Source organism: Maniola hyperantus, chromosome 18 (assembly GCF_902806685.2).
Source record: "Maniola hyperantus chromosome 18, iAphHyp1.2, whole genome shotgun sequence".
Taxonomy (NCBI): domain Eukaryota; kingdom Metazoa; phylum Arthropoda; class Insecta; order Lepidoptera; family Nymphalidae; genus Maniola; species Maniola hyperantus.
In genome coordinates, this window is record NC_048553.1 from 9,622,455 (window position 1) to 9,648,414 (window position 25,960).

Below are 25,960 nucleotides of genomic sequence, written 5' to 3' on the forward strand. Positions count from 1 at the left end.
ACACACATTTCAAACCCCTATTTCACCCCCTTAAGGGTTGAATTTTCAAAAATCCTTTCTTAGCGGATGCCTACGTCATAATAGCTATCTGCATGCTAAATTTCAGCCCGATCCGTCCAGTAGTTTGAGCTGTGCGTTGATAGATCAGTCAGTCAGTCAGTCAGTCAGTCACCTTTTCCTTTTATATATTTAAGACTAAGTACCTAACCTATCTTATTCCCGAAACAACGTCCCCATGAATTTACGTTTCCTAAAACCCTTCCTAGTAAAAAAAATTACAATTTTTCTAACATTTCTTGTGCAGGTTTTTAGCCACAAGAGTTAGAACCCATTATAACCTATCTAGCATTGGACGTAACCCGCAAGGATTTTTTAATAAGACAGTGTGGAATGTTTTAATGTAGATAACGGGTATACCACGATTAATTTGATGTTTTTATTTGCGACGCGGCGGGACCACGACCCGTGCAATCGGGTTGAAATATCGACAAATAAAAACATCAAATTAATCGTGGTATGTACCCGCCGTTATCTACATTTAAAAAACCGGCCAAGTGCGAGTCAGGCTCGCGCAATGAGGGTTCCGTACTACAGTCGTATTTTTTCAACATTTTGCAGGATAATTCAAAAACTATGATACATAAAAATAAATCAAAATCTGTTTTAGAATGCACAGGTGAAGACCTTTCATATGATACCCCACTTGATATGGTTATCTTACTTAGAAAATTGAAAATACTAAATAAACTAATCATAACCACAATTTAATTTTTTTGTGACCGTGACCACAAATTCACGGTTTTCAGATTTTTCCCCTAATGCCAGCTATAAGATCCACCTACCTGCCAAGTTTCATGATTCTAGGGCAACGGGAAGTACCCTGTAGGTTTCTTGACAGACCGACAGAACCCTTATAGGATCACTTTGTTGTCTGTCTGGACAACAAAGTGATCCTATAAGGGTTCCGTTTTTCCTTTTGAGGTACGGAACCCTAAAAATGTCGTTAAACCACGAAATAAGCTTAGAATGATTGATTAACCTCTTTACACAAAACAAGTTGAAATACCTATTTATTAAGTAGGTAAGTAAATAAATTAATTATGTTCCTCATGACATGCAACAAAATTAATTCAAATTGCTATGCTTGCATGGATTTTCCCATCCAAGATATTTTATAAACGTGTTAAGTGACCTCATGGGTCTAAAGGCGAGACCATCGAAGTCTCCGGTCAGTTTGTATACACACGTCGAGCCAGAAGTACCTGCTACATAACTATATGTTATTATTTAAACAACATTTACTAAACAATGTTTCTATCAAATATTTTAATATTATGTGTCCTTGTGTTGTATAGTTGCGGTGTAGCTCATGCAAGTAAGTATTTAAACTTATTTTTATGCAATTATTTTTCTTAGGTAGATATTATTTGCATGGTTGATAAACATTTACATGCAATCAGCTTTAATGTCATACCTATGATCCCAAACCCGTTTTCCATACACAGAACTACAGTCTGCTAAAATTACCATAAATTAAATACATTTACATAAATTGGTACTTACAGTACCTACGTCCATTTTTATAGGCTTCGTTTTTGTATCGATTGGTTTATAAATATAAAAAAAAAAAAACAAAAACACAATTAAACTATTACCTACCTTTTGAATCGTCAAATGCATCTACCACCGGTTCGGAATGCCTTTCCTACCGAGAGGAACCAGCAAGATACTCGGCGGTTGCTCTTTTCAAAGATTTGATGTACCTTCAATATTATATACCCGGCCGTTATTTAATTAAAAAACTGGCCAAACGTTAAAAATCTCCAGATCACTAGAAACTAGAAGCAACTAGTGTTGAAGATTGCAACAGCCATTGGCTCGAGACATCGAAACAGCTCGCTAGGAACATTACTTTTGCCAGACTAGCGCTCACGCCGGGCAACTTTTATCTATTTTTTACATTTACGAGATTAAAAGCTAATAGCTCGATACAATCGCTACTATTGCGAGACCTACGCTCGCGGTGGTCATTTTTTTTTGCCATTTCTTATGTACCTACAATGTTTAAAATCTACTTTGCGGGACCTCTTCCCAGACTATGCTGTGTAATGTAATATTATTTTGTTACCATAGTAGAAATCTATTTAAATTATATATCGAATCAAAGATAAGAGAAAAACCTGTATGAACACTCGTTTTCGATACTTACTTATTAGATGCATGCTTAGATACTAAATAGAACTTATTGTACATACCTACTTGTAAGATGCTAGATAGGACATAAGAAATAATGTAAATTCTTTCATTTTAAGACTAATTTTATATACTTACTCATTGGGCAAACAGCCACCCCCTTTTAAAAATGTATAGAGGCATCGCCATCTCCTTTCATAATTAACATAAGCATTTTTATTAAAATACTACCAAAACTGTGTAACACTTACTCTCCCATAGCTGTAAGTTACCGCTTCAATTGTTAAGATTAGACTGGGAGCCATATTTACCCCCACCACACAAATTTGCTTTGTATGATTTTTTCAATAAAGAGTTTCGGAATTTCGAACGCCTCCGACCGAATAAAAGCGGGCACTTTCAGTGCTCGACACGCCCACCACCCTGCCTTGGCAGGGAGGACCTTTAGCGCCACCGGGTCCACTATGGGCCCCAACCACCCCGACCAACCCGCTCCTGGGCCCCATCAGGGCCCGGAGTTCCCCCAGACATTTTACAAAGACGTCGACATGAGTGCTCTCATCGCCGACCTCGCGACCCGAGACCCCAACTACCTTAAGAAATTTAAGGTACATGCGAGTCGGACGCCTACGCGCTACGACCGTCCCCCGGCATCTCCTCCCTCGGCCACGGCCATGGAGGACGACACCCCGACCGTGACACCGACCGACACTAAGGAGCCTCACTCCAAAACCCCAGCCGGGCCTTCAGCCCAAAAACCGATCCCGACCAAGGAGCCTCACTCCGAAACGTCCCCAGCCTCCTCTGAAACAGAGGAATTCATGACGGTGCAGACGAAGGCCCAGAAGCGAAAGCTGAAGGCCTCAAAGTCGCACGCAAACCCACCTAAAAAGGTGGGCGTTGCAGCCCCTTCAGGGCCCGGTAACCAACCCACGACCTCCCAAGCGACCTCCGAGGAGGAGTCTGAAGACTCCCCCATGGAGGAACCGCCAAGGGAAAAAGTCCCTCCTCTCTTCATTAGAGAGAAACTGAGCTGGCAGCGTATCCTGCCACTTTTAGACCAGCAGGGTATCTCCTTCACGAGTGCCCGCTCGACCGCAGTGGGCATCAAAGTTCAATGCCCAACTTCAGGCGACCATCGCCTTCTCACAAAGACTCTCCGTCAAGAGAATGTAGGGTTCCACACCTACGCTCTTCCCGACGAACGCGTTTTACGCGTAGTCATTCGCGGCCTTCCGAAGGAGCTGAACACCGACCACATAAAGACAGACCTCCTTTCCCAGGAGCTGCCAGTACTAGAGGTTCACAGGATGTACCATCCTAGAACCAAAGCCCCCTACGAGATGGTGCTCGTAACCCTCGAACTTACCCCCGCGGGTAAGAAAATCCATAACATCACATCGGTGTGTCGCCTCACGGGTCTTAAAATAGAGCCCCCCCGTAACCGCGGCAGGATGGGCCAGTGCCATCGCTGCCAGATGTACGGCCATTCCGCAAGGAATTGTTTCGCCCACCCCAGGTGCGTTAAGTGCCTAGGGGACCACGGCACCTCCGACTGCCCCAGGAAGCAACCTACCGAGGAACCCCCGAGCTGTGTTCTTTGCAGGTCTCAAGGGCACACCGCGAATTATCGCGGATGCCCTAAAGCCCCCAAGGAGCAAAAGCGAAGGGTCAAACCGGCCGGCCGCAAACCTGCTGCAGCTCCCCAACCCGCCCAGAAATTTGTCCCTGCGCCGGCTCCGGCCACCAACGCATGGGAAAAACCCCTTCCCAGGGCTAACCCTCCTGCGCCAAAGCCCGCCCAACCAGCCCCGGCCAAGCCCGCCCAATCAGCCCCGGTAAAGGCTTCCGCGCCTACGCCCCAGCCCCAAGCAGAGCCTTCTCTCCATTCATCCGCGGCGACTAACGCTGCGGATAATCTCCACTTAATCGAAACTGTCCTCGCCTCTATTGATATAGTGGAGATGGAAGTTTTCGCCCGGACCTTCAGGAAGGATCCCAAATTAGCTATTACCCAACACTTGGGTCTGCTCATCTCCATTAATAACCTTAAAGCAACCCATAATGGATAGTACGACCAAAGGTAGATTAAAACCCCACTCCTTAGTAGTCGCGTTCTACAACGCGAACGGCCTTATCGACCAAATGGACGAAGTCCGCGAATTTGTATGTGCACATCAAACCGACATTCTCCTAGTGCAAGAGACCTTCTTGAAACCTAGTAGAAGTAATCCCAGAATTGCTAATTTTAATATAGTCAGAAACGACAGGGCCACTGCTAAGGGTGGCACTGCCATATACTACAGAAGGGCTCTTCACTGCACTCCTCTCGATCCTCCACAACTAACCAATATGGAAGCCTCCATATGTCAGGTGAGTATGACTGGCCATCCGTCGGTCATACTAGCATCCGTCTATCTCTCTCCCTCGAAAGATCTGTTAGAAAGTGACATCCGCGCACTTCTCTCATTAGGAGACTCCGTTATCGTGGCCGGAGACCTTAACGCCAAACATCAAAGTTGGAATTGCCGCTCCCCGAACACACGAGGACGCCAACTCGAAAGACTGACGCACCGCCCCGATCTTAACTTCATAGTTATAGCACCTGACACACCGACTCGTTACCCAATGACCGACAATTCAACAGACAGACCGGACATACTCGACATAGCTCTTCTAAAGAACATCGCCCTTCAGGTGAGTCCTTTGGAGGTGCTGTCCGAGCTAGGTTCAGACCACCGTCCCGTCCTAATGCGGCTAGGACCCCCGCCCACCGCGGCCCCCCCGACCAAAACAGTCATTGACTTCAAGAAGCTCTCAGAGCATCTTAAGTCTATAGACTCTGTGCACATCTCTCAAATTCCTGACATTATAGGTAGTCTAGATGAAGCGCATGCAGCCTCACTGCACCTTACTAATCATAATATCCGCGATGCTCTAAGCGCCTGCTCCCGACAGATGCCGAACGGTTTCACCCGTCGACAGTTGCCGGACGACGCCAGAGAGCTCATCACCATCAAAAACGCTAAACGTAGAGCCCATGACGCATGTCCTAACGCCGACAACCGGAGAGAACTCTGGCGAGCCCAGAGGGAGGTAAAGGCTCGCCTTGCCGAACTCCGCGACGAACAATGGGACAGGAAGCTGAGTGAGCTCAAGCCATCGCATGTAGCCTACTACAGCCTGGCGAGAGCTCTCAAAGCCGACCCTGTCTCGGCCACTCCTCCGCTTTTACGTCCCAATCAACCACCCGCCTTTGAAGATGTCGATAAGGCCGAATGCTTGGCTGATAGCTTAGAAGCCCAATGCTCCCCGAGCACCATCTCTGTAGACAAGTCCCACATAGAACTAGTCGAAAACAAACTAGCATCTATCTTCTCTTCCGCCCCAGGTGGCGATCCAATCCTCCCGACGAATAGCGGCGAAGTTCGTCTAATTATCAAAGAATTTCACGCCAAAAAAGCCCCAGGCCCCGACTCTATTAATAACAAAACACTAAAGTTACTCCCCGATGTATTAATCAACCTCCTGGTTGTCATTTTCAACACCCTCATGGCGGGATGCTCCTTCCCCGACAGGTGGAAAGAAGCTACCGTTATAGGCATCCCCAAGCCAGGGAAACCTAGGAACCTCCCTACTAGCTACCGCCCCATTAGCTTGCTCAACACCCTTGGCAAGGTGTATGAGAAAGTCATCCTTAATCGACTTAGGTCCGTCGTAGAGGAGAAAAACCTCCTCAACGACGAGCAATTTGGCTTTCGAACCAGACACTCATGTGTTCATCAAGTGCACCGCCTCACGGAGCACATCCTTCTCGGTTTCAACCGATTCAAAACGAGAGGTATCCCAACGGGAGCCCTCTTCTTCGATGTAGCCAAAGCCTTCGACAAGGTGTGGCACGCCGGCTTGATCTACAAGCTTTACCATCTAGGCGTGCCCGAAAGACTCGTACGTTTACTACGAGAATTTCTCACCAATCGAACTTTCCGCTACCGTCTGGATGGAACCCTATCCTCCCCAAGACCTCTTCGAGCAGGAGTCCCTCAGGGCTCCCTGCTCTCGCCACTTTTGTACGCGCTGTACACCAGCGACATTCCCAGATCCCCTCATGTTCATATAGCCCAGTTCGCGGATGACACCGCTCTATACAGCTCCGACTTAAACTACCGGAACGTTAAAGCTCGACTCCAAAAGGCAGTCAGTAGCCTAGGCCACTGGTTCCGCCTTTGGAGGATAGAGGTTAACCCGGAGAAAAGCGCAGCAGTGCTCTTTCAAAAGTCCAAAAGGAAATCACAATACAAACTTCGACAGACTGAAATAACTCTTTACGACCGCCCCATTCCCTGGCAAACTAATACCAAGTACTTGGGTGTAACCTTTGATGACAAGATGAGCTTCGCCGCGCACATTCGTAGAGTCCGCAAGAACGCAGCGTATGTGTTCTCCCGTCTTTACCCCATGATTTGCGCAAAGAGCAAAATGTCACTTCGACATAAAGTCACGCTATACAAAACGTGCATCCGCCCAATAATGTCTTATGCCTGTGTTGCATTTGCACACCTGCCGCCCTCCTCTCTCAAACCTCTCCAAATCCTACAGAATAAGTTTATGCGTACGGCCACTGGCTCCCCGTGGTACATGCGCAACGTGGACCTCCACAGAGACCTCCAACTCCCGACAATAGCTCATTACTTTAAACAGCTTTCCAAAAATTATTTTGAGAAAGCCATTAGACACCCCAACCCCCTAATAGTTGAGGCAGCGACTTACACCCCTGACCGAAACGACCCCCCAGATAAAAGACGCCCTAAGCACGTCCTTAACGACCCCGACGATCAAATCATGACCGACAATGCACCCTATCTCGTAGGGCTACACAATTCAACCTCATCACAGCGTCTTCGCCGGCGAAGACGAGGTCCCCGATTTCTAACGTCACCCGGACGTGGGCTCACGCCACGGCCTCGGGGGCGTACGGACTAACCAACAAAACCGACAACTCCACCCATCCCAACGTCATCCTAAGCCGTGGTCCGAGCCTCACAGGAGGCGCCCTTAGGAGGACGTTGCCCCCCGACCTCTCGAATTATTTCTTCGAGCCCTAGGGCTCACCCCCAGGCGGAGCTTCGCGCTCGCCAACCCCCCCGGTGACGCTGTAGCGGCCAATAGGGCCTACGCAGCATAGTCAATCCGAAACAACACAAAATGCTCGACACGCACTTCCACTCTACGGCTCGAGGCGAGCGGACTTCCGTCCGCCTAACAAGAAAAAGGTGTTTTACTTCACCCCTCCCCGCTGTGGTCTCTGATCAACCGATCCACCACAGTGCATGGTCCATCGAGCGCCGGATAATAAGAAGCTGGCAACAACAATCAACATCGAGCCGTCAAGAAGTCAACGTCACCAGAAGTCTGCCTAGCTGAGAAAAGGAATCCATCACGAGCTGCGGTGCATTGAAGTGGACTCCGAAGAGTGCCGCCGAAGACGCAACAAGTGAGAAGATCGTTTCGTCGACTACAGACTCGAAGGCCGACAAGCAGAGGAAGAGGAATCCAACACGCTGCGGGTGCATTGAAGTGGGCTCCGAAGAGCACCGCCGAAGACCGCAACCGTGGGAAGATCGCTTCGCTCCGCAAGACCTTCACAGTTCGAAGTACAAGAAAAGGTATCGACCCATCGCTGCGGGTGCATTGACGTGGGGCTCCGACGAGTTCCGCTGAAGACCGCGAAGCCTGTTGGGGAGGTCGTTTCTTTACAGCGAACACCCTAAGCGGTTTTACCGCGCTTTTCTGTCTGCCACCTAACGGTGCCAAACGGCAGACAGTTAAGTCAACGCCTCACGGCGGGAGCAGTATACCGGACGATACTGCCAGCTTGCCTTCATTGGCTGTTAGTCTGGAACAGTCCGACCGCGCCAGTACGGTGCACGTGAGTTGGTGGCCTCCTGGAGGGCCCGCACTAGGGTAGTCGAGCGTTCCTCTCGCTACCTGCGCACACCAACCGCGTGTTACTCTCTGCTGGGCGGTTCCTACCCCTACCCACTCCTCACTTTCCATCCCTGGGAGAGCGTGTTCCTCGGGACCACTCGAACAGGTCTGATAGGGCCGATAGGGAGGTAGGGAACGTAGGGACGTAGGGAACGTAGGGAAAAGAAGACCAAAGATGAGCCACGTCGAAACAAGGAGCAAGAAGGCCAAGAAGGACTCATCCGAGGAAGAATCAACACAAACTAACAGTACGGACGTTACTGGCAACACAAAAAGCACGGAAGACTCCGACCGAACCGCCAGTACCGACCAAACGGAAAACACAGAAGAAACTATAACTATGGAAAAGAAACAATCTAGAAGAAAAGCTGGTTCACGCACCTCTGTAAGCAGACGCGCCGAACTACAAGCTAGCATACAAGCCCAGGAAAAAAGACTAGAGGCAGCAAAAATCGAGGCCGAGCTAGCCCAAAAAAGACTAGAGCTAGCACAACTAGCAGACAGCTCTGACCAAGAGGAAGACCCAGAACAGATCGAGAGAGTAAACAATTGGGTCAACAAAAACCCAACGACCCCTCGCGAGAACGATGCTGGAATAGAAAACCTAATGAAAGCCTTCCAACAACACAAAATAGAAGTCGCACCTAGAAAACCACCAACCTACATGAGCGACCTTCCATACTTCGACGGGGATCCCATCAACTGGATCCCATTTAGCAAACATTTCACCAGCACAGCATCACACTTCATGGACATAGAGAATATAGCTAGAATAAGAAGAGCCCTCAAAGGACAAGCCAAAGAAGCAGTGAAGTCACTCTTATATACGAGTTCAACACCAGACAACATTCTGAAGGAACTGGAAAGACGATTCGGACAACCAACATACATCATAAAGGGACTACTAGCTGAACTACACAAGCTACCTAAAATGACGGAAGACCTGAGAGGTATAGGAGCCTTCGCCAGCGCAGTATTAATGCAGTGGACACCATCAAACAACTAGACCGAACAGAATATCTATATGCCACCGAAATAGCCGACAAAATCATCGACAAGATGAATACGCTAGTCAGATTCAGATGGCAGGAGTTTAGAGCAGACAGAAAGAGAGAGCCTACCCTCAGCCTGCTCTCCGAATTCTTAACCAAAATGTCGAACGACTTCGACGAACCTGGCCCAAGCTATTCAAGATCAAAACCAGAAAACAACAAACGCCCATTCCGAAAGGCGAAAGTCAACGTCGTCCAAATAGAAAGTGAGTCAGAGCAGTCGGACGACGATTACGACAGCGAATTCGAAGAAGAAATGAAGATAGTGCTAGCCGCCTGCGCAATCGACGAAGAAAAGTGCCTCTTGTGCGAACAGGCACACGACATAACAAAATGTAACTCCTTTCTGAGAGAACCCGTGAAAGATAGATGGGAGACGGTGAAACGATTAAAAATGTGTTTTAGATGCTTAAAAACAAACCACAGGCATCTATCATGCAAAGTGAAACAATGCGCAAAAGAAGGTTGCAGCCGGAAACACCACGAGCTTCTTCACCAGGAAAGAAAACTGGAAACAAATAAAATTGTATCAGTGAACCACATAGGCACATCACGAGCCTTTCTCAAAATCGTACCAGTAGAACTGCACGGACCTAAAGGGTCGACGCGAGTGACAGCCCTACTCGACGAAGGGTCCACAGTCACCCTACTATTAGAAGAAGTCGCCTCACAAATAGGAGCCACAGGCCCCAAAGGAAGCCTACAAATCGAAGGCATCAGTGGCCACCAGATAAGGACCGAACAATCTTCACAATGTAAATTAAGAATAAGAGGCTTGTGCTCAAGGAATTACGAAAACCTGCAAGCCCACACCATCAACCAGCTGAATCTGAGACCTCAATCTGTAACGAAAAAAGACATCGAAGACTGCCCTCACCTCAGAGATATAGAAGACCAACTCATATACGACGGCTCGCCACCCACGCTACTAATCGGCCAAGACAACTGGCACCTAATAGTAACACGGGACCTCAAGGCAGGCGATCCAACGAAACCAGTGGCGTCGCTAACCAGCCTGGGTTGGATCCTACACGGGCTCAAGACGGAAACGCCCAAACCAGTGCTTTTCACAAATCACACCTTTGAAAAAAAAACTGAGGATATAGACGAACTAATCAAATCTCACTTCAGTCTGGACTCGTTGGGAATAACACCCAAAAAACCAACAAACGATCCCGAAGAACGAGCACTAGCAATACTTGAAAAAACAACTCGAAGATTGCCCGAAGGCAGATTTGAATGTGGACTGTTGTGGAAAACAGACAACGAATCCATGCCATTGAACCGCCGAAGCGCACTGCGCCGACTAAACGGCATAGAAAACAAGTTTAAAAAGAACCCAGAATTCAAAATAGACTACAGCAAACAGATTACAAACCTTTTGGCAAACGGATACGCAGAACCAGCTGCCACAACACCAACATCACCGCGAACCTGGTACCTACCCCATTTCGCTGTAATACACCCGCAAAAGGGAAAATTAAGGGTTGTATTTGATGCCGCCGAAAAGACAAACGGAAAGAGCCTGAACGACGCCCTACTGGCCGGACCCGACCTACTTCAATCCCTGTTCGGAGTCTTATTAAGGTTCAGGCAAGGACCCACGGCTGTAGCAGCCGATATAAAGGAAATGTTCCTGCGAATAATAATTCGCGAAGAAGACAGAGACAGCCTACGCTTTCTTTGGCGAGAGACCGAAAGCGAGGAACCAAAAGAGTACCGAATGAAATCCCTGATATTCGGAGCAACATCGTCGCCTTGCTCAGCGATCTACGTAAAAAACCGGAACGCAGAAGACTTTAAATCAAAACATCCAAAAGCAGTGAACGCAATACAAAGGTGTCATTACATGGATGACTATCTACAAAGCTTCGCAACCCCCGAAGAAGCTTTGGAAACGAGCCGCGAAGTGGACAAAATTCACAAAAGCGGTGGATTTGAGCTGAGAGGTTGGACATCGAACCACCCAGACGCAATCAAAGACCTAGAGACTGACCAACCAGAGCACAAACATATTGGCGATCATGACAAATACGGAAAAACTCTAGGAATGATATGGCAAATAAACAACGACGCCTTGAAATTCACCCTAAATCTCCGCAACACGCCGGAAGATGTGATACACGGTTTACGGCCGCCTACGAAGCGAGAAGTAGCAAGCGCCGTCATGTCGGTATTCGATCCTTTGGGCCTAGCCACTCCGGTCCTCATCCAAGGAAAAACGCTTATACAACACCTATGGCGCACGGGTATAAGCTGGGACGACCCCATACCCGAAGACATGATAAAACCGTGGACAAAATGGGTAAACACCCTAGAATGCTTAGAAGACCTGAACATACCACGATGCACACATTCCCAAGACGAGGGGGAGCTACACACTTTCGTAGACGCCAGCGAAAATGTTTACGCAGCTGCAACATACTGGAGAACGATCGAACAAGGCAAAGTCGTCGTCAAACTCATAGCGGCGAAAGCAAAAGTCGCCCCGCTCAAGCCAACTTCGATACCGCGACTAGAACTCCAAGCCGCACTGCTGGGCTGCCGCCTAGCCTCGAGCATTCAAAACGAAATGGATAACTCCGTCAAAAGGAGATATTTCTGGTCAGACTCACGTACGGTGCTAGCATGGATCAAATCTGACCCACGCACTTTCAAAACGTTCGTCGCGCACCGACTAGCCGAAATAGAAGATCTCACTAAAACCAACGAATGGAGATATGTACCTACGAAACATAACGTAGCCGACGATGCCACCAGAAACCCACCTAAAGACTTCAATGTCGATCACAGATGGTTCAACGGACCCGAATTCCTGAAATACGATTCCGAAGAATGGCCACAAGATAAAAGCGACCGTTCCTTATTACCTACGGGCGAAGAAAAAGTACAAACAGTCGCAACAATACATCACAACGAAATGCCGATACTTGATGTAAAAAGGTTTTCATCATGGACACGATACCTACGAGCCACAGCCCGCTTCTTGCAAAGCGTCGACCGCTTTAAAGCACTTACCAAGAAAACCGAGAGCACCGCCGCTACGAAGCGCATCACGAAAGACAAAAGCTGGAAACCTCATAAAGATAAGACGAAGCGACAAAATCCACCGACCAATCAAACTCAAAACAAACCGGCAACCCCGCATAGAATAAAGCTAACACACGATTACATCGAAAAGGCCGAGAACCTGATAATCCGAGCCATCCAAAACGAAAGTTTCAAGACTGAACTCAAAACTCTGCAAGAAAATAAACGCCTCAATAAAACATCACGCCTTGGAAGACTCACCACCGTCATAGAAAATGACATACTGCATCTGCAAACTCGTCTTTCTGCTGCTAAAGACATAGCGATCTCCTACAAAAAACCTATTATACTCGACGGGAAACACCCAATCGCTCGACTAATAGTGAAACACTACCACCAGCAGTACAACCATGGCAACCACTACACCGTGATGAACGAGATACGCCAAAAATTCTACGTGACATCTTTGCGAAACACTGTGAAATTAATAGCAAGAGAATGCCAATGGTGTAAAACTCACAAAGCTATCCCTGCTGCAGCACCAGTTGGAGACTTACCAATAGAACGACTGAAACAGAAACAGCATCCGTTCACGTGTACAGCTGTAGACTATTTCGGTCCGATAACCATTACTATCGGAAGAAAGACCGATAAACGATGGGTGGCACTATATACATGCCTAACGACGCGCGCCGTGCACCTGGAAATCGCAACATCATTGTCAACCGACAACATGATACTCACCCTGAGACGCATGATAGCACGCCGAGGGACGCCAAGAGTCATATACAGTGATAACGGAACCAACTTCATTGGAGCCGATAAAGAACTTAGATACGAATTCAACAAAATGATAGAAAAAACAGAAGAAAAAGGAATTCAATGGAAATTCATACCTCCTGGAGCCCCCCACATGGGCGGAGCATGGGAAAGACTAGTGCGATCAGTAAAGACTGCATTAACTGCAACTCTGAATACTCGACACCCAAAAGAAGAAATACTGCATACGCTGTTGTTGGAAGCAGAACATCTCATAAACTCGAGACCAATAACAGACCTCTCGCTAGATCCAGATGAGCAAGAAAGCTTGACCCCCAACCACTTCCTTATCGGGCGATCAAGCGGCTCTCATCGCATGGGCGATTTTACCGACAGCGAACTTGTTGGGCTGACTACCTGGAAGACAGTACAAAGGCTTACCGACCACTTTTGGAAACGCTGGCTTCTAGAATATCTACCTACCATAACTCCAAAATATAACAATGGCAAAGGTGGATTCATCAACCCATCCATTGGAGACATTGTCATCATCATAGACAATTCTCTTCCCCGTGGTACTTGGCCAAAAGGCGAGATCGTGAAGACTTATCCCGGTCCAGACGGAGTAATCCGAATAGTAGACGTCCGTACTGTTGCCGGAATACTGAAGAGATCAACTTCCCGCCTGGTGAAAATCACACAATCTTCTTCCGCAAATAATGGTGCTCCAGATTCCATCTTCGCACGAGGGGGAGACTGTTGAAGATTGCAACAGCCATTGGCTCGAGACATCGAAACAGCTCGCTAGGAACATTACTTTTGCCAGACTAGCGCTCACGCCGGGCAACTTTTATCTATTTTTTACATTTACGAGATTAAAAGCTAATAGCTCGATACAATCGCTACTATTGCGAGACCTACGCTCGCGGTGGTCATTTTTTTTGCCATTTCTTATGTACCTACAATGTTTAAAATCTACTTTGCGGGACCTCTTCCCAGACTATGCTGTGTAATGTAATATTATTTTGTTACCATAGTAGAAATCTATTTAAATTATATATCGAATCAAAGATAAGAGAAAAACCTGTATGAACACTCGTTTTCGATACTTACTTATTAGATGCATGCTTAGATACTAAATAGAACTTATTGTACATACCTACTTGTAAGATGCTAGATAGGACATAAGAAATAATGTAAATTCTTTCATTTTAAGACTAATTTTATATACTTACTCATTGGGCAAACAGCCACCCCCTTTTAAAAATGTATAGAGGCATCGCCATCTCCTTTCATAATTAACATAAGCATTTTTATTAAAATACTACCAAAACTGTGTAACACTTACTCTCCCATAGCTGTAAGTTACCGCTTCAATTGTTAAGATTAGACTGGGAGCCATATTTACCCCCACCACACAAATTTGCTTTGTATGATTTTTTCAATAAAGAGTTTCGGAATTTCGAACGCCTCCGACCGAATAAAAGCGGGCACTTTCAGTGCTCGACACGCACTTCCACTCTACGGCTCGAGGCGAGCGGACTTCCGTCCGCCTAACAAGAAAAAGGTGTTTTACTTCACCCCTCCCCGCTGTGGTCTCTGATCAACCGATCCACCACAACTAGCATCAACCGCGTGGAATTAGGTATTTAAAACTCTCGCGGGACCTCTGATTTTCCAGGATAAAAGTAACCTATATCAACCCCAGGAATGCAAACTATCGTACCCCTAAATCACCAACACACGTTTCGCATTTATGATATTAATATTGATTTATATTTTAAATCAATAAAATATGTAGTTACTGCTAAATAATCTATTTCTCTCTATAATTATTATTACATTAGGTTAACAACTGGTACCTACGTCCTAGGTACATTTACTATCCCTAATTCCTTACTAATAATATAAAGAAAGAGCCCTCTCTGTTACCTTTTCATGGCCTATCCCTGTGACCAATTTTGACGTTTGGTACATCTATCTGCAGCGGCCGGAGTCGCGGCAGATAGATGTGCACACTCCGCTTGCCAATACCCTTTCGGACGTCCGAGCGCTCAAGGATGGCCCAAAGTTACGTCCGCTACTTAGTACAGAAAAAGCTTGCATCCCTAAGACTTACATAAAGGCTAGGCGGAAACAAACTATCGGACGTGTCTGTAAGCCGCGGCCGAAGTCGCGGCAGATAGTCGTTTGGAACGCGGCTTGCCAGAATCCTTTCAGACGTCCGAGCGCTCAAGGACGGCCTTAAGTTACGTCCGCTACTTATCTCCGATAGTTTTCATAGTTTAGTGTACAATTAATTATTCGGATAAGTATCTATAAGTCGCGGCGGGCAGCCACGTCCGTTAGCCGCGTTTAAAATTTGTTTCCGCCTTTATACCGCATATTCAAGAGAGTTTCAACGGAATTCTTAAAACGGACGAACGAACTGACTCGGATGGTGAAGTCGCCATCGTCTAAGTAGGTTCCTTTATGTTAGCAGTCCATAGTTAGTTGTAAATTACAGGTTATATTCCTAGCTAAGTACTATGTTCTGCTAACGTTCTGCTTATTATTTCGCAATTATTTTTTTGACCGATGACTGTACAAGGAAAATAGGTCAAAAAGTTCAGTTTTAGGTATATTATGAGTAAAAATTAATGTCTGTAACCACTTAAATTCGGTAGATCTGATCATTTATTTTATCTGAGATTTTCCTTAAGACTCATGTTTAACGAACAGCTACAAAAAATAGTTACAAGCCATAATACTAAAGGTAGGTATGTATTAGATTATAATAATGCTGTACTAGCACATAAGAACATAAAATTTGTGTTTTTAGAAGTTCAATTTACAAAACGTTACAAACACTGGTATAACGAGGAAAACTGCAGTTGGAAGGATGGTGGAAAAGGAACGACCGAGCGGTCAATGTCCTAATACCAAATCAGTACCCGTAGTATAAGATTTTACGTCTCACCAAACGTTGCTAGAATTCGAGAGTCGAAACACAATAACATCAAAGTAAAAAGGACCTAAAGAGCCTTGAATTGAAGTCAAATATTCAATGCCACTGATTTTAATTTCGCAATGTTTCCGCTTGAAGCGCTGGCTGTAGAAGTGTAGACAAACTTGAGCTTTAAAACAAGGCATTTAAGATCAAGTTTACTGTTACGCGGAAGTATTTCGACTCTCGAATTTAGTTTGGTTTGGTGAAAATCTTGTACTTGTCGCGCGTGTTGACGACCACCGCGGTGTTTAATTAGTATTTTTAACTTTTAAAAATAAGATTACTATACCAAGTGGGGTACCATATGAATGGGCTTTACCTGTATATGCTGAAACAGAATTTTATTTATTTTCATGCCTAATAGTTTTTGATTTATCGTGCAAAATGTCAAAAAAATACGACTTTAGAAAGGAACCCTCGGTGCGCGAGTCTGACTCCCACTTGACCTGTTTTTTAAATGGCTGTGACATACAAATATTCAGACGAAGAGGTGACTTTAAAACTTCCTTTTTTTCCTACGGAACCCTAAAAAGTTCAAAGACACGCTTAACCATTCCATTTACCTATAATCTACACTATAATATTATAAAGAGGAAAACTTTGTTTGTTTGTTTGTTTGTTTGTTTGTTTGTACTGAATAGGCTCAAAAACTACTGGACCGATTTTATCTACACTAATAATATTATAAAGAGGAAAACTTTGTTTGTTTGTTTGTTTGTTTGTTTGTACTGAATAGGCTCAAAAACTACTGGACCGATTTTAAAAATTCTTTCACCATTCGAAAGCTACATTATCCACGAGTAACATAGGCTATATTTTATTTTGGAAAAAAATAGGGTTCCGTAAGATATTTGGGTTTTTCGGACACAAGGTGTAAAAAATCAACCAGAAAAGTTACTTATTTTGCGTACGCTGCCTAAACTATAAAAGATAGAACCATAAAATGTTCTAATTAATTGTAGATCTTATAAATATCTACAAAAAAGTCCGCGACACACTATACCCATCTATGTCGAGTGAGGCACAGCAACCATTTTTTTATTTAAAAATCTTGAATTTTTTTTGGACTACATTTAAACGCGTTTATTTTACTCATGCTATTAATCCTTATCAAAATAAATGATTTCATCACTAAGAACAGTTTATGGAGATAATATTTGGTCTTTGAATGATTAAAATTGGACGTTTGGTTTTGAAGTTATGGCGAAATTAAAATATTACGATTTCTGCTGCACGGCCCGTTGTATATTATATAAAGAGGTAATTGTCGTTAAGTTTGTTTGTAGGGGGTAATCTTTAGAACTACTGAACCGATTTTAAAAATTCTTTCACCAGTAGAATGCTACATTATTCCTGAGTGACATAGGCTATACGGGATCTTTAAAAACCTAAATCTACGCGGGCGAAGCCGCGGGGATCAGCTAGTAATTTAATAATTTAGAATAAAAAAGCTGTGGTAGCCTAGTGGTTAGGACGTCCGCCTTCCAATCGAGGTCGTGGGTTCGATCCCGGGCACGCACCTCTAACTTTTCAGAGTTATGTGCGTTTTAAAGTAATTAAAATATCACTTGCTTTAACGGTGAAGGAAAACATAGTGAGGAAACCTGCATACTTGAGAGTTCTCCATAATGTTCTCAAAGGTGTGTGAAGTCTGCCAATCCGCACTTGACCATCGTGGTAGACTATGGACAAAACCCTTCTCACTCTGAGAGGAGACCCGTGCTCGTGAGTGAGCCGGCAATGGGTTGATCATGATGATAATCATAATAATTTTACAGAAGTATGCAGCGACTGCGTACCATTACGTTCGTGCCAGGCGGCCCTGGATCTCGCAGTCGTGAAAAAGAACGAGGAGTCAAGACGCCAGTTCAAAAATGCCTTCTGTGGATATGAAAACAATGAACCTAAGGTGGTTTTTAACATTCCTGTTTTGTCGGAGACTAGATTCAGACCCGTCCAGGGTCCTTATTTATGGGCCACTTAAGGCGCGACGCGGCGTTTAGCAGACTATGGCCTCCACGGGCTGCGACACATGCAAGGCGAGCTGTGTGAAGGTGAGGTTCATCTTCTAATGGATCGCCAACAATTCCTCGGACGCGGCTCGGTGCAGTGGTAAGCGCTGAGGTCTTATTAGTGAGAGGTCCCGGGTTCGATTCCCGGCAGGAGAAATTTGGAATTTTACAATTTCTAAATTTTATCTGGTTAGGTCTGGTAGGAGGGTTCTACCGTGGCTAGTTACCACCCCACCGGCAAAGCCATGTCGCCAAGCGATTTAGCGTTCCGGTACGATGCCGTGTAGAAACCAAAGAGGTATGGGTTTAATAATAACTGCCATACTCCTTCTAGGTGAGGCCCCTTCCATCTTGGACTCTATCATCATCACTTACCACCAGCTGAGATCGTAGTCGATGGCTAACTAGTATGTTAATAATAAAAAAAGTGTTTTTCTTCTTTTCCATGCATCGAGTTGGTACTTAGCAGCTGTAGGTAGCTGGTACAGTAAAATAAATAAATAAAATTAAAAAAAAAAATATTTAATTAAACTTTTACAAGTATTTTTGAATCGTCAACTGCATCTACCACTGGTTCGGACTGCCTTTCCTACCGAGAAGAACCAGCAAGAAACTCGGCGGATGCTTTTTTCACCGTCCGAAGCGATTGGTCACGACTGCTTGCTGCCCGTTATGGCCGCTCAGTCCATTAAGTAATTTTGCTTTCTTCCGTTAAACAGGTATGCTGTTCCGATTTTCCCGTGAACAGTGACAGTATAGAAAACCATCCGAACTTACCTCTCTTGCCAACGGACTGTGGAGACATTGACGGCAGCCGTATCGTCGGTGGGAGAGTTGCAAAGCTGTACGAGTTTCCCTGGATGGTACTCATCTCTTACAACACACGTAAGTAGTTTTATGACGAACGTTCTGGCGCAGTGATCGCCTTGTCGCTCCATCTTAGCCTTCTATCTTTAGTTTTTAGGGTTCCGTGCACGAAGGGTGCCAAAGGGTCCCTATTACTAAGATATATTTCGTCTCTGTCCGTCCGTCTGTCTGTCAGCGAGCTGTATCTCGTGAACTGTAATAAGTAGAGAGTTAAAATGTTCACAGAATGTGTCGCCTATTACCGCTATAACAACAAATGATAAAAATTTCAAAATTACCACATTATCATAGATGGCGCTGTCCGTCATTAACTTGCATATTTCTTGTACGATAGTACGGAATCCTTCGTATGCGAGTCCGACTCACATTTACTGGTTTTTTATTTAAAACAATTTGAGATAGATATTATGGTAAAATAGAATTTATTAGCAAGGTTTAATAATAACTGACAATTCTATTAAATAAACTATCTATTAAATAATTAAAACTAAAATATATATATTACATAAGAGATTTCATTTAGTAAAAAAACGAAAAAACATGAATAGACAGATAAAAAATTTCAACGCTGAGGGACTCAGGCTCATTTCCTGAATCCAGCTGAATCCCTGGTTTCAGTTTTGTTAGCACGTCCCTTACAATTTACACCAAGAAGATAATTATAACTCACAAAAACTTAAATATGTCCACAGGTGACGGACTCCAATTCCAATGTGGAGGCAGCGTGATCAGCTCTAAATACATTTTGACGGCTGCACACTGCGTTGTTCCCACTAAGAAGATCGCTGGTGTACGGATCGGAGAGTTCGACATCCTGAGCAGGAATGACTGCCAGGGGGATCAGTTTAATTCTGTCTGCGAGTCTAACCTCCAGGTAACTTCTATTTACCCTATTTCACTAGGACGCCAGTGGTGACGCAATCAGGTCGCTCTACCAACAAAATGTATACAGCAGCTCTTTAAGACATATTGCCAAACTTTCTACACGTGCAACCTGTGGGTGTCACATACGCAGAGGGCCTACAACGACTTGCGTGTCCAATACAATAATGGATTCAGAGTGCTGATGGGGCTGCCGAGGTTCTGCAGTGCGTCGCTGATGTTTGCGGAGGCTCATACCGACGATTTTTATGCAATCATGAGAAAACGAGCAGCTTCAGTGATGAGCAGAATCCGAGGTAGTTCCAACGGTATTCTGAAAACCTTATCTGAAAAATTTGATAATCCCTTTATGAGACACTACTGGGTTGGTTTGCACATGCACTCTCAGTGTCTCATGGGTGGTAGATTCCTATAGACAAATAAAATGGTTCATAAATCAGCCTACTTACTAACATAGTCATTAACAATAAATTTTATTACTGTAGAGGTGCAACCTCTACCGTTACTTGGCTGGCAGCTATTAAGAAAACTTCGCAGCTGCCACACAACAATATTCAAATTTGGAACGCAGTGGGGAATCCTCCAATAAAGCTCGCGAGCTTTATATAATACAATGGTAGAAGATGTTGACGTGACGAGCGGATGATAGGGAATGTGGAATCTTGTAACGTGCGTGACCAGGAGGATTCCCCACTGCGTTCCAAATTTGAATATTGTTGTGTGGCAGCTGCGAAGTTTTCTTAATAGCTGCCAGCCAAGTAACGGTAGAGGTTGCACCTCTACATCACCCCCCTACGGAGTGAGAAACAGAAAAAAAAAAAGAAATATTAAGTAAGGCAAGTATTATATACATAAGAATGAAGGAAAAGAACCCTAAAACTAGAACATGTATTGATAAAAATGAGAAGGCAAATAGGATTGAAAGTTGCCTCAATGTTGAGTCTTCTGTAGCAGTATCTGGTAATGGTGTAATACCTCAGGTCATTGTGTACACAATGACTGGGAGGCAGTACTTAAGACCAGAGAAATAAGCAGTGGACCTGTATGCCTAAGTGACACGGAAAAAAATAATTACAATAAATGAAGCGTTCGGAGTGCAAAAAGGTTGATGACGGAGGAGACGCATGATGAGCAAATCTTCTTCACGTCGAACCTTTGCAAACTCGCGTCCACACAGACCTGAAGAGAGGTTCTGAGCGCGATAAACTCAGTGAACCTGGAAAAGTGAAAAGGTCGAAGGACTTACGAACGAGTGACATCGTGTCTTAGGCTGCCCAGTGTACTACAGGAACATGTGTGCGGAGGCTATACAGCACTCCACAAAAGCTGCTTCACTTTGAAATAAAAGATGATCCGCAATGCACGGAGGAGGCTTTGCTGAAAACCTTACGAATTGTAACAAAATGGATGTAATATCTGAAATAAAGATGATTATTATATTATTAGAGGGTCCCTCACATAGTATCCTGGTTGCGCAAAAAAGCGGTCACCAGGAGAGGTACCCTCCATTACAACTGTATACATTTTGTTGGTATCGTGACCTGTTGCGCCACCAGTGAGATAGTGCCCTAAAGTGCAACGCACACCTATAGAGTGAAGTGAAATCGAGTAATGCACAATAGTATGTACGGCCGGAGAACCAGCTGGCTCCACGCCCCCAGGGCGCGCTCATTTTACTCCCATAGAAATATTAAGTAGGTAGGTACTCTTTGGCTAGTTAGGTTTTAGTTAGTTAGGTATTTATTATATTGATTAATTATAATATTATATGTACCATAAAAAGTTCTCTGTATTGCGTGTAAGTACTATCCAACACACCTAGTTTCTCCTTTTACCAAAGGTTGCCTAGTAGAGATTACTCTGAGAAATGAGGCCGCCTTTGCATACAATTGTTTTAGATTTTAGTTTCTTTGTTTTTTTGTCGTGTTTATCTAATATATTGTCTGCAATAAAGAATTTCTATACTTGTATCTTTTTAGTAATGTTACCAATTTAAAACTGTTTTTATTTCAGGACATATTAATTGATAAAGTGATTATTCATCCGGATTATCAAGGAGAACCACCGGTGCAGTACGATATCGCGCTTCTCCGTCTTCAAACACCAATCGATTTCTCATACAGTGAGTACAAGTGTTGTCATTCATGACATATTACGGATCCAAGACATGGTCATTGGTCGCTAACTATGGTCATGTGCCTCATAAGAAAGCTCGGAGTCGCTCAGAGTCGCTCAGAGGTCGATGGAGAGAGCTTTGCTTGGAGTTTCTCCACGTGTTCAAATCAAAAATGAGGAGATTCGTATAACTAACGAACAGTAACAGACATAGCTTAGCGGGTTGTGAAGATGAAGTTGCAATAGGCAGGTCACATAATTCGAAAAACCTATAGATGTTGGAGACCTAAAATGGCGACCTCGCACCGGAGAGCGCAGCGCAGCGTTGACAGACTCACTACTAGGTGGACAAACGAGTCGCACTCGCAGGTAAAGCCGCTGGATTCAGGCAGTGCAAGACCTTGATATGTGGATTGTGGAAGTCCCTACAAGTGACCTATGTCCAGCAGTAGACGTCTATCGGTTGAGAACAATGATGATTATGAAGTACGAGGACCTACTTGTATCATCATCATGATCAACACATTGCCGGCTCCCTACAAATCACAGGTCTCCTCTCAGAGTGAGAAGGGTTTTGGCCATAGTCTACCACGCTGGCCAAGTGCGGATTGGCAGACTTCACACACCTTTGAGAACATTATGGAGAACTCTCAAGTATGCAGGTTTCCTCACGATGTTTTCCTTCACCGTTAAAGCAAGTGATATTTTAATTACTTTAAAACGCACATAACTCCGAAAAGTTAGAGGTGCGTGCCCGGGATCGAACCCCGGACCTCCGATTGGAAGGCGAACGTCCTAACCACTAGGCTACCACAGCTTACTTGCTGCCTTCTTGTATACCTAATATAAAATTCTTATGGCCATTTCCATTTTATCACATGATAGGTTTTCTTATGATAATAATGCTGTGGGCTCTAAGATGGTGGAACTTTTAAAAAACACTTCGGAGTCTGCGTCTCATAGAGAAAACCAACACGAAAAATCTCAATTTTGTAGAGGTTTAATACGTTGATGTCAGTCAGCCATTTTATCCCTTTATATGTATGAAGAACATAGATAGAAGATATAGAGATTTGAAAATTTGCTGTCTATAGTAAGCGTACCCACTAGGGTTGTCGCTACTAGGCTACATCTCCCATCCTCAAGGTTCTACTAATTCCGATTACTTTATATTAATTTGCAGAAAACGCGGGACCAGTCTGTCTGCCAATACCAAAGAAGCTCCGTAATGTGGATCTTGGCGGTAAGAACGCTACCGTCGCCGGCTGGGGGTCTACTGAAGCAGGCACCGACTCTTCGTTGCTGCTGAAGGTTGATATCCCCATAAGGACGGGGGAATCTTGTCGGCAATACTACAACAAGTATGTAATCAATATCCTATAAGCGAAAATGCGAAATGATAATTCTAAATTACATATTTAATTTATTTTCGTTCACTTTTCATAGCTGAACCAATTTTGCTAGCACTGAGATGGATTTCATCCTCGAGATGGAAGACAATTTATTTTTGAAAAAGAAATAATACTTGTGCGGAATTTAAAAAAAATTATGCTGTCAATTTGTCATTGGCACAAAATATACAATTTGTCATTGGCAGACACGTATGTATACGCGGTCGTATGCCACTTGTGTCTAGCGTTTCCTATGACTCATCTGATCCCTCCAGAGCATAATACCAGGTTCACAAAATACCAGATTAAGATAATGTTTTTCAATAGATATTGTATAGCTACTATTTATTATCTACCAAGCTATACATTCCGACCAGAGTTGTTGCGGATGCCAATATTTTGACATCCGCAGACGCGGATGCGGATGCGAAATATTAGGAGTTCACATCCACGGATGCAGATGTCTGAATTAGAGCGAATGTTCCGCATTTGCGGATGCGGATGCGAATATCGTGTCACCCCTGATTCCGACTAATGCCACTTCAGAGTTCACCTTTGTGAGCTATGTTTGTTACTCTCGCTTTTATACAGATTTTTCCATACCTATCTACCCGCTGAGTGATATAAATTATAATCAATTGTACTCTTTTTTCAGGAACTCTGGACCAGGGACAGATAGGACTGACAAAATCCTCTGTGCCGGTGAATACAAGAAAGACTCCTGCAGCGGTGATTCCGGTGGCCCCATGATGATCGAGGACGAGTATGACGGGGTGTTCCGACTGATTCAGTATGGCATCGTCTCCTACGGACCAAGGCAGTGTGGCTCCACGTACCCCGGGGTCTACACTGACGTCACTAAGTTCGTCAAATGGATTCTGGACAATCTTAAACCCTGAAGCGTAGTTAGTACAAAACTCTGTAATGCTGGCGCCATTCTTGAGTCGCTAGAGTCAGGATGTGATCGCAACGTTTGTCTCTACTTGCCCTGCTCTCCAAGCGTCTCGAAAAGTGGCTCGACTAACAAACGCCGGCATACTTTTATGTGTACCTACGTACTAGCAAATGAAATGAGTTGAGCGTTGTGGTGACAAAAAATGTACTGGATGAATTCGATGACTGCATGTAAATGTCATCTTTTACCCGTAGTCCGGTTCAGTTGTCCGGTCAACCGAACCACGGAAAAAAAATATTTTCCGTGGATATACGATTTAAAAATACAAATTTAGTGTGGCCACTAAAAAAATTAAATATTTACGTGGTCCGGTTGTCTTGTTTAGGGGAATATAATAGACCATAATATTAAAATACTTAATATATAATATATATATATATAGTTACTTAACATTAAATCAAATAATACATATAAATAATAACAAACTATAGACATAAATAAAAGTGTGTGTTAATAAGTGTAAGAACCATTATCAAGGAACAAAAAGGCTATAATAAATAAATAAATATTAAAAGTACATTTTAAAATGTTTTAAAAATGTTATTTAATATTTAAAAATGTACTTTTAATATTACGAAAATGTTACTGTCTATGTCTTAGGTAAAGATCCGGTACGTGCCAATTATGGTAAACAATAATGGGTGTTTTTCAGGGTTTTCTGTCTGCGTATGTTACGCTATGGATTCGGCACTGCCTGGTCTCAACTGATTTTATGAGTGAGGGTCTATAGAATAAATATATTGTTTTATTTGTAACTAGGTTATGCTCGCGACTTCGTCCGCGTGGATTACACAAATTTCACCCTCTTAGGGGTTGAATCCAAAAATCCTTTCTTAGCAGATGCCTACGCCATAATAGCTATCTGCATGCCCAATTTCAGCCTGATCCGTCCAGTAGTTTGAGCTGTGCGTTGATAGATCAGTCAGTCAGTCAGTCACATTTTCCTTTTATATATTTAGATGTAGAACTTAAAACTATCTAATGTTCGCTAGTTTTTCTAAGGCATGGCCTAAAATAATTTCTTCGCAAACCTCTAGTCAAAAATTCTAGGATACTTCCAAAAGTCCTAGAAAGCTGAAATTTGGTATGAAATCACATATGGCTTGAAATCACATATTAACAACGTAAAAATTAAGAAAACGGAAATTTTCCCCCTCCAGCCTCTTGTACGGGGAAGCATATTATCTGTACATGTACAAATGTATAAAGAAATATGTAGCCTGTTACATAATACTAAATATTAAATTCATGACTCGAGTACAAAATACAAATGTTCACACAAACATTAATGCCCCCGCGGGATTCGAACCAGTAGGTGTGACCTCTGGCTTAGCAGTCATCGTCCATAGAATAGAATAGAATAGAATGTTTTTTTATTCATGTAAACTTTTTACAAGTGCTTATGAATAGTCAGGTAGTTTTAATTTACGTCTCTAACCATAATAGGTACATAAATTCGAATAAAAACTATCTAGCTTAAGCACTAGATCTTCCGTGGTCCGGTCAACTGTACCATGGATAAAAAAAAATGTTCCATAGTCTGGTTAACTGTACCATGGATAATTTCTTTTATCCATAGTCCGGTTGACCGGACAACTGAACCGGACTACGGGTAAAACATCGTAAATGTGTGTGCTTTTAATTTTATGAGTAGGTGCTTTTAAATAAATATATTGTAATATTTTAAGAAGAATCTAAATAACTGTTTTTAATTCTTAACATTTATC

General features: G+C 43.9%; 1 protein-coding gene across 1 annotated transcript; it reads left to right on the top strand.

Annotated features, from left to right (window-relative positions):
• Window positions 1-1,213: 1,213 nt before the first annotated feature.
• LOC117990894 (venom protease-like) lies at window positions 1,214-25,909 on the top strand. The gene is made up of 7 exons (XM_034978391.2): window positions 1,214-1,375; window positions 17,790-17,920; window positions 18,743-18,908; window positions 19,583-19,764; window positions 21,786-21,894; window positions 23,071-23,248; window positions 23,934-25,909. Exons 1-7 carry the CDS (start codon window positions 1,309-1,311, stop codon window positions 24,175-24,177), a joined length of 1,077 nt encoding a protein of 358 aa, XP_034834282.1. The 5' UTR covers window positions 1,214-1,308; the 3' UTR covers window positions 24,178-25,909.
• Window positions 25,910-25,960: the final 51 nt, after the last annotated feature.